This window comes from Mytilus californianus, unplaced genomic scaffold, assembly GCF_021869535.1.
Source record: "Mytilus californianus isolate M0D057914Y unplaced genomic scaffold, xbMytCali1.0.p SCAF_2, whole genome shotgun sequence".
In the NCBI taxonomy this organism is placed as follows: domain Eukaryota; kingdom Metazoa; phylum Mollusca; class Bivalvia; order Mytilida; family Mytilidae; genus Mytilus; species Mytilus californianus.
In genome coordinates, this window is record NW_026262668.1 from 31,624,374 (window position 1) to 31,635,114 (window position 10,741).

The following is a 10,741-nucleotide window of genomic DNA, read 5'->3' on the forward strand; positions in this document are numbered from 1 at the left end:
TACAATTATGTCATCAAATAATACAAATATTACACTGCTCCTGTTTCAAGTTTTTGATAAATAACATGCTTATATTAAAAATATTAAAAACACAACTTTTCACTAAGAATAGCTTTTTAATGTGTAAATAAAATGTTTTAAAAATATGTTTTTAAAAACACAGTATACAATGTAATCATAAGTAATCTTAAGTAATCATGTTTGCTTTAAAGAAAAGTAATGTAAAGTAATCCATTACATTTGATTTTAGGTGTAATTGTAATGAAGTCTATTAAATTGAATAAGCAAAGTAATTGTAATGTAATCAATTACTTTTTAAAGTAATCGACCCCATCCCTGATTATAATCACTTGTTTATGAATGAAGACTTTGTGATTACAATACCACTCAAATTACATTTGCATGATTTAAATGTAAACGAAAACATTAGACTCAACATTTGAATAAACGATGAGATTATCAGTGGAAGGAATAAAAAAGTACAGATAATTAATTTATGTACAAAATCTGTTTGTTTTGTTCATACATTGTTGTCAATATAATGGAATTTTATGCGACTGTCATACAAGTGAGAGATTTAGCTAGCTATAAAACCAGGTTTAATTCACCATTTTCTACATCAGGAAATGCCTGTACCAAGTTAGCCATATGACAGTTGTTTTCCATTCGTTTGATGTTTTCCATTTGATAAGGAACTTTCCGTTTTGAATTTTCCTTGGAGTTCAGTATTTTTGTTATTTTACTTTTTGCTATAATATACAAGAATACAAACAAAAAGGTTGAACATTTTTTTCTAATGCTATACATAATAATTCTATAATTTGTATATAAATAAGAATAAAGAGTACTTTGATGCCCATCTCAACGTTCTTTTCGAAATTATTCATATTTGTATTGACACAAAGTCCTTCACAGACCCGTCAATATGTGTACAACCATGGATTGAACTAATAAATGTGCAGGCGTGCTTAGTTCAATTAAATAATAAAACGTATTTATAAAAAAAAATGACCTATTTGTAGACCGACACATTTGATGAATTAGGTGAACAGACAGTGTATGAAATTTTAAGCAAAATATGTCAGGACCACGACTTATATATAAAAACAGCATTACCGGTGAGTTATTGCGAACCCAATGAAAGTTTTCCACAGTGCCATCTCTATCTTGACCAGGTATTTAAACTTTTGCAAGTTCACCTGTCCTATTGAATAAATACAATAGCTATTGTTCTCTGTGTAGTTTATTCTCTGGGACCTTTAAATTTCTTCTAAAAAATCTATCATTCATTGATTAAATTACCAGAGTAAAAAAAAATTCTTATATATAGACAAAAATACTTTTTTTATACTCATTAATTGCGTGTGATGATGTATTTATTCAATATTAATAATATATTTTCATTCAGTTTAATATAAACATTGATTCGATCATAAAAAGTTGATTTCTCACAAAAGTTTTATCAATGTTCCTATTGAAATTTGATTTTTTTTTTTTTAGTTATAGAACACATTTAAGAAGATCTTAGTTTGAAACATCATTATTTTCAAGTTCTTATTCATGTCAAACAAATTTTTTTTTAAAAGAAACAATGTTGAAAGGTTTTGTCAGAAATCAACTTTTTATGATTGAATCAATGTTTATATTAAACTGAATGAAAATATATTATTAATATTAAATAACTACGTCATCACAAGCAGTTAATGAGTATAAAAACAGTATTTTTGTCTAATATATAAGAATTTTTTTTTTACTCAGGTAATTTAATCAATGAATGATAGATTTCTCTTAGAAGAAATTTAAAGGTCCCAGAGAATAAACTACACAGAGAACAATAGCTATTGTATTTATTCAATAGGACAGGTGAACTTGCAAAAAATTAAATACCTGGTCAAGATAGAGATGGCACTGTGGAAAACTTTCATTGGGTTCGCAATAAAAGGTCTTTATAAATTTCATTTGGTAACGAAGCTTGCGTAACGGATAAATTTACAAGCAAGTGTATGTACAAAGAAAACTTTTGGAAACACAATGAAATAAATGAGAATTTGTATCCAAATTTATTACTTAACTTTACCTATTTTAGAAGAGGGTTGTACTAAAATGGCACTGACATACCATTATCAGTGGTATTAATACTTAACATTATCATTTAATCGTAAAACATAAACATTTTCTTTTCCCTCTAGAATTTAAGTTATGTTTACCTAAACGTGTAAAGTTTTATAAGATGGATATAATATTGAAACGATTTGAACAGTAACTTTCAATCAACATATAAAGAGGGATCAAGTGAATGAAATTTCATATTATCAGTTACACTTTTTTTTACTCTTTGAGATTATACCTCGACATTGCATTCCAATACCAAATAATCATCTGAACAATATCCATGACTGTATTGCCATCAATAGTTGACACCTAACGGGCATAGGCTTGTCATGCCAATAACTTTAAACATGGGATGTTTCAAAGTAATCAACTTACAATTATAACATACTCTTAGCTATACTCAGGCATTTATTCGCCAATGTTAAATGGGACCCACTTTCATGAATGAAATATCTTTCTCTTATCGTTGATTCAAGGTCTCGCAAAGCGACAATTTTACCGCTATAATCCCCTAGATGATGCAAGCAAAAGTAATATAAAACGTTCAAGTACAGAACTGGTGGAAACAATTTAACTATATCGATCTTTTCGTTGATTAAAGGAGCCAACTCTGTCGGTAATAAATGATAAGGTTCAATCATAATAACATCACGAATGATGAAATATTTGCACGTCAATGACAATCCTACTGTCTGCTTTAAGTTTTGAAAAATACTTTGTTCAACAATATCATTGTTTAAACTGATCAATATATTATCTGGAGTGCATTTAGACAAACTATAGTTCAGTATTTGAATGCATTCACTGTACCGATCACATTTATAAAACAAAGATGCTAACAATGCCCAAGCTTGGACGGAAGAGGAATACACGCCTGTTTTGAAATATCGTAATATTATCTGGTATTGTCTATAAAAAGCTTTATTTCTTTCCTTAAAGTGAAGACAATCTTGCATTTGTGTCAGTGCGGAGGTTGATAGCAGATGTATAAAAAGATGCTTGTCTTGTTGGTTTACTGAACGAATAAGTACTTGTTCAAATGCTGTAGATGATACTAACATTGGTACCATCATAGAAGGAACATTGAGGCATGACAATGAAGTTACTGTCAGATAAGGGTAAAACGAGTTTATTCGTGCTCTTCTAAAATTTTCAAATGTCGCCGAATGAAAAACGTAATACCAAGGCGTATTGTAAATTTTAACCAGAGTAACAAGTAATGCCTTACGCTGTTCAAATACAAATCTACCTTCAAATAGATTGTTATCAGGTATAAAGTAATGAAGACATATTTCATATTCAACGCAGTAAATTAATCTTGTCAAGCAACTCATGAAACATCGAACGAACATTTCAGGTATCCATTGATGATCTGATTCTTCGCATAGCCAGAACATTATTGTTTTAAGAAAATACGAACAAATGAGATCTTCGTGTTTCTGTTTGATAATATCTTTCAAAAGAATTTTTAACAGCGCATAACATAATAACTGGGTATGTGAAAAAGAATGTATAAGAATCTTTTCGGCGACAGAAAACGAGATACGCCATTCAAGATCTTCTGTAACTGAACCTTTGCATCCAATAGGAACAAATAAAATGCCATGTTGCACAACAGATTGTATCATTTCATATTCAGGCCATGTACATCTAGATCTGTAAATCCACTTTTTGGCAGTGTTTACCCATTTCTTGCACTGGAAACTGCTTACTGCATCGAATGTACCATCTTTTGAAGACGAGCATGGACCATGAATAATCAGGTCAAAACCTTCAAGTAAGTGAAATTCCCGAAAAAGATTACTTGAGATATATGATTGCATTTGAAAAGTTTCACAACACTCCGTATATATCGATGAGTATCTTTCTGATATGTCATAAACCTTTAGCTTTGTATATCCAGGCTTGGTTTGATTGATATCCATTAAAAGTGTAAGTTCGTGTGAGGGTGAGGAGGAAGACATATCGTGTATACTCTCGTATGCACCAATATGTTTATCGACAAGCATGACATCGTGATCGCTGCCTTTTAGATTTAGTCCTTCCGCTTTACTTCCGCTATTTATTAGCGCATGATCTTTATTCGACAAAGCAGAATCCACTGCAAGAATTGTCGATCTTCTCGTCTTCACAACCTCCTTTGATCCGACTATATCACATAAATATTGATAAAACTGAAGCGAATATTCTTTGTCCTCAAGGTTCATATTGCATAAATTCCAAACTGAAGTCAACAGCTCTTACATAATATAATTTTCTAAGTAAGTAATGATGTAATTCTAGTGTATATTTATATATATATATATACGCTATATATATAAGTACGTCTAAACAAGTGACAACTCTACGATAGATCCATCCATTGGATCAACAGTGAAGGTTATACACGGCTGAAAACACATATTATATTCATAATTACTCTAAATATCAGCACAACAATGTTAAATCGCCGGGATTCGAACTCATGCTATTGGGATATCGAGACAACACCGCCTGCACTGTGCCCATCGCTCAAGACCACTTGGCCACCTAGACTGAAGATCATAACAGAATTAAAGCATAAAGTACTGGAAGCGGTTGAATCACTAATAGGATGAATAATGTATATGGATTGGACGTTTATGTGTTGCACTATTCTGCTCCTATAATATAGAAACAACATTATATTCACATGATTGAATTTGAAGATAAATTACGTCTTTACAATGTTTATTTGAATTGAGATTGAGTAGGAAAATTGTTCTTTATTGTGATATCTTGAGTCAGTTACGTGCAAAAAGTTACAAAAATGTGTTGTTTAAATAAGCAAATGTTGTAAATTTTTACAAAGGGTTCCACTTTAGAGGTGTCGTCTTTCTGTGTACCCTAAGTTATGTTTCAATTAAACATCGTAGTACTATCTTTGATTTTTGTTGTGTTTTGGTCAATTAAAACATAACTAGATATGTCTTGCTATAGTTATGGTCCAACATCCTATTGATATAATATACTTATAGTTTTGCATTACACATAATAATTCTTTAAGACTGTTCATGACGTTGACGTCTTAACATCAAATCGGTTGGATTTGCAATAAATGATACTTTAGTGTCTGGGAAAACATGATTTATATATTTGTTGTTCATGGCTTTGTAAAAGCTTTCCGTAACTGCGTAAGATAAATTCGTTACACATTGTGCAAATAACCTAATACGATATATCTTAGATCAGTGAATTTCATATTGGGATTCGAGATTCGCTCTCACCCCATATGAAATTTACTGACCCCATATACATCGTATTTTGTCACTAAAACACTATGTAACTAATAATATGTGCTTGTCGGGAGTGTTATTTCACCGGTTGCAGTTATTTTTTGTCTGTCGTTACGTGTGTTGGGAAGCATAGATTAAGAATTGATGTTTTTAAAAATATTTTTGTTTCCGATCTATTGACACTTTTGTTGGTTTATTTATTTTTCTGTTACTTCACATTACAACATTATCTTTTTGTTCGTTTTTTTATGACAAAGTAAAAGCAACCGATAAAACTTCGCCGAAGCATTGAATATAAAGGCAGTTTTTTATAGTCAAAACATACATAAGTTTGAAAACAGATAAAAATACAAAAAATGGGAGTGAATAAATGATTTCAACAAAAAATACTAAGTGAGTGCGACAAAATGCTTTCAACATCCTGCTGCTATCATTATCTTTCACAAAACACCAAAGTTACATTAATTAGTTAGTGTCAAGCCAGAAACATGACAAAACTTCAGCGATATCAGATATACAGTTTGAGAGACAACGGAATTGAAACATCAATCGAGACATTGTAAAGATCAATCAGCACATATGTTAATTTATAATTTCATTCCTTCATCCTTATAACATTGGTTATTATTTGTGAGTTATGTGTATATTTCCGCAAGTGGAGTAACTTGAACGAGAAAAAGCTCAGACATATCTTCAAATCAATAGAGAGCAGATATCTCATAATAAAGGCTTTCGTATAATTAAACATATTTAATTAAAGTTCTAGTAGTGTTTATTACACTGTGTACCTCACAAATAAACAGGTTTCAGTTTATGCAAGCTGCTATTGGGGTTGTTTTGTTATGATTCGTTTATATGTGTGCATGTAAAAAGTAATATGAATTAAGATTTTGCATCTTTTAATACCTTTGATAACTGTTAACGTCGTATGAATAACTCAAGTAAAAGAATACACTAAATAACAAGATATCATATTCTAATTGATTATTGCAGGATAAATGTTCATTTCAATGGAGACAGGAATAATCATGATACAAATTTTACCTGATGCGTTTTCCTTCATAAATCCTTTATATGGCTAAATGATAAAACTTTTGATTTGTCGATTGGTTTTTCCTGCTATTACCGGTTTAAGTTTAATTTATGTGTATATACTATATGAACTCGGATATTTAAAGAATATCGTTATTGATGTGTAAACCCGATCATTATGGCAGATTGCAGTAAGATTTAAATAACAGTGTATAAAGACCGTTGAAATAAAGTAATTAATGTCTTAAGATCAATAAATGATTTAAAAACTCTGATAAATAAACATTAGAAAGCCTGGGTGTGTAAATATCCCGAAACTGGTGTTGCTTATAAATATTAAAAAAGAAAATTGTATCTATCTTTTTTTTTACCGATATGCGTGTCTTAAGTTTTCTTATACTCGCAAAGAGAAACCCCATTCAAGAGAAATACTGTAACATAGTATACCAGTCTTCAAAGTTGTGTGAAGGCGGTTTTAGGCGACGGAATCTGAAAATTGTGTGGTTTTCCATTTGTTTTCCATTGATAGTTTTTTTAAATGATATTCGTCGGACAAAGCGACATAACTCATATCGCTATTGGTAGAAACTGTATGAGGTTTACTACTTTGGATGTTGTTCTCTTTGTAACGAGCTTCCAATACAATAATAAATGAAACAAAAAAAAATCAATAATATAAATTAAGAATCTTCCAAATCTGTGCAAAGAATGATACATTTTTAATAATTGTTATGCATTTTTGACGCAGAATGCTATTTATAACCACTATTTTGCACTTCATATTTAAACCTTTTAAAATTTATTTGGAATGTCTAACATATAACCAAAAAGGATCTTAAACAAATAGCAAAATTCATCTTAGATCAAATTGCCGAATGAGTTTGAACCTTTTTTTTTAAATGATTTATTAATTTATTAATGAGACATTTGAAATGAATATGTTTTGAATTACGTCAGTACCGAAGCACTGACTACTGATACCCTAGGGCTTACAGTTCATCAGCAGCGATATCGAATCAGTGCTAGAACAAAATGACACGAAATAAACACATAACTAACACTGTAGGTCAAACGGAATACAATTTATTGTAATTTGTAGTTTTCTTTTTTTCTTTGCTCAACCTGTTACAATATCATACATTTTACACTGTGTAGGAATTTCTGTAAACCTGACATATGTATTAAAATATAAAAAGTAAACATCATGACAATATTTATCATGATGCATTTGACCAATCAAAAAGACACTTCGAAAAATCGTAAAATTTAATCATACATTAAAAAGAAATTGTTAAATGTACAAAACCATTTTTTTCAAACTCTACATAAATGTTGATGAGAAAGGCTGAATCTAATGTGTCTTTATTTTTTATTTTTTGGCGGCAAAAAGGTGGTAATTACATTTTTTATTTTGTTCTCTGAAACCAGTTGGCAAATCTGAAACAACTTACTTCATGTCTGTCCTTCAAACATATGGATGGTCAATCATTGGAATAGCTCATTTTGTTCACTGCTGATAGAAGCAAATCTTAAACCTCGTTGCTTGATTTTCAAATTTTCCTGGTATGAAATACACACTAAATAATTTTAAAGTTAAAAAGATAAATGTGTCCTCTTCGTGATGAATGACATGAATGTTTGCCAGTTAGGGGTTTAGATATCCAGTTTGAACCTCAATAAAGTAACAAGTAAGATGTTTTCCTCTCTGAAAGTCCATATAAAAAATACATACAAACAACAAGCCAGAAAAGGTGTTTTGAAGGTTTGCACAAAGCACTCCAACATTCTTTTGATTAAGAAAAAAAAATCCAATGCATTGAATGATTCAATTTCAAATATTTTATGATAAGGAAACAACACAGTGGAGACCGATTAGATTTGTAAAAGGAACTTTGCTTGTTTCTAAAACCTTGATATTTATTTTAAGTGTGTTGTATTGTTATCTGATGATTTATCTGAATAAACGTTGTTTAAACTAAAAATCACGCACATATCTTATAAAAAGGAATGGATACCAAGGAGAAAACCAAAAAATGTAGGTCGTATCAAAGCAGAATACACAATGACCAAAAGTAGTAACGGCGAAAAGACAAATAACAATAACATGACACTACACAGAATACTGAATATTTAAAAACACGAAGCCTACTTTACTAGTGAAACCTGTCATGTTTTGCATTCAAGTTGCAAGTTAAAATACGATATAAGTCATATTATATGATCGTAGATCGAGACTGTGATGGCTAGTGGAACACATCTGTGGGCACCCGTGACATAGATAACCCTGAACGATCACCAAAATTATGATGATTTCTTGACAACGTTTGAATGGATGACTCCAACTTTAACAATGAGAACCCTTGAATTAATAGTTTCCTTGTAAGCAGTAACCCTCTATCAAGTAGATTATGACAGGAAACGCATGCCCTGGAATATAGTTTCACCTGGGAAAATTTTGACCCGCCATGACATATCCAGGCTTATAACGTCAATAAGATAACGTCATTGTGAGAAAAGCGTTGTTAACTAATAAAAAGACTTCAAATTATGTATAGGGAAATACAAATTATTGTAAATAAAATACTGTAATATGCAATTGTACAAAAAAAATCAGACATAGCCTAGATTAATTTTGTTCAGCATACTATAATGCCTTAAGAAGTTCATATCAAATATTTGTTATAGTGTGGTTTTTCAAGAGCGCATTTTTTATTAGCAAAAGGAAGACACTGAGATTAAGTCGACTAGTAAGCCAAAAGACAATGAAGTAGCACTTATCATATAAGGAATCTATATCAATGACGTTAATTAAAATAAATGATGTTAACTATGTTACTACAGCTTGTTAATGAATAATATTTTCAGCAAAGATTTCGGAATCAGTTTTATAGATTATTATTGGTTGACATCGATGACTGAATACATTATGTTTGAAAATTTACCTTAATTGTTCATGATTCAAAATAATTTTAGAAACATTTTTTTAAAAATTTAGATTGAATAGTGTGAATGTGACAGATCATTTTATGTGAATATGTTGTATGAGTGATGAGTGTACATATTGTGATTTGTTTGTATTGATAATTTTGCTGTTATGTTATTCATAAAAGGAAATAAATGAGGTTCATAATGAAGCATGCGTATCAAGGAACATTCATTGGTATCAGAATACCTGTCTACAGCAGATCTACACTAGGAACAAAAAAACAGACAAAACTATTGCAGAAAAGAAAAAGTACGAAACAAATATTTACAGCTGTCAAGCATAGAGCATTTGGGTCTTTCCAAACTTAGTTTCGAACTTACCTGATGGAAGTAATGGCAGAGGCAAATCTTTGTTGGAACAGACAATCTTATCGTTTGTTTTTACTATCACTTTGTCGACACATTTATGGTTGACTATTATTCCCTGAAAGTACATGTAGCTGAGTAGTATCTAGAGTTTGGAATCGGCAGGTTTAAAATGATACATATTTATTTAGTTTCCAGGACTTTGTGATGTTATCTATGCACACAATTCATATTTCTTTACTTTTCAAAAGTTTGATCACAAGCGAAGAATAAACAAGATAAACGATATAAAAGGGCAATAGATACCCATCGATTTAATAAAGACAAATAACACAATAAATAAAAATAAAAACAACAAAACGAAACTATCGGTCCACTTATCAGTGGGAAAAATGTAGCAAGAAACATCTAACTAAAAAACGAGGGGTAGGTCAAGGGGTGTAGGAGAGGTCGCAGCACTTTCTCTACTAGTGGTATCTGTCCTGTTACTCCTTATAAGAAGACATTCGTTGTAAGTCGGTACGGTTTTAAACAGAACGGGATTTGGCTCATACGAGTGCAAAATATCCGTGTTGATGTGTCACAGATTTTCTAAACATTAAACAAACTCATTAACAAACTGTGAATCTTTATAAGTCGCTACGGTTTGAAACAGGACAGGATTTGGCTCCAACGAGTGAAAAATATCCGTGTTCATGTGCCACAGATTTTTCTAAACATTAAACAAACTCATGAACAAACTGTGAAGTTTACGAAGGGGTGACTTCAACTTTATAGGTTTGAACCTTAGTTTCAATATCTTAATTGTAAGAAACTATCCTTTATCGAAGAAACCATAATCATGATAATAGGAAACGTAAGACATTGAATATCGTATTAACTGGGAGGTATATACTCCATGTAAACATTATAAAAGAGAAAATATTAGATTATTGTCATTGAGAAAATTAAAATCGCCTCTTTTGTCGTTACGTTTGACTCTCATTGCCAATTTCTCTCTGTGGGTCTTTGTTTCATGTTCAATTCCGTAGATGCGATCAAATTATCACCAA

The 10,741-nt window shown here is 30.9% G+C and overlaps 1 protein-coding gene across 1 annotated transcript; it reads right to left on the minus strand.

Moving 5' to 3' along the window:
• Nucleotides 1-1,942: 1,942 nt before the first annotated feature.
• Nucleotides 1,943-6,495, minus strand: LOC127729706 (uncharacterized). The gene is made up of 2 exons (XM_052237562.1): nt 6,411-6,495; nt 1,943-4,754 (listed from the first exon to the last, which is right to left on the minus strand). Exon 2 carries the CDS (start codon nt 4,317-4,319, stop codon nt 2,490-2,492), a length of 1,830 nt encoding a protein of 609 aa, XP_052093522.1. The 5' UTR covers nt 4,320-4,754; nt 6,411-6,495; the 3' UTR covers nt 1,943-2,489.
• Nucleotides 6,496-10,741: the final 4,246 nt, after the last annotated feature.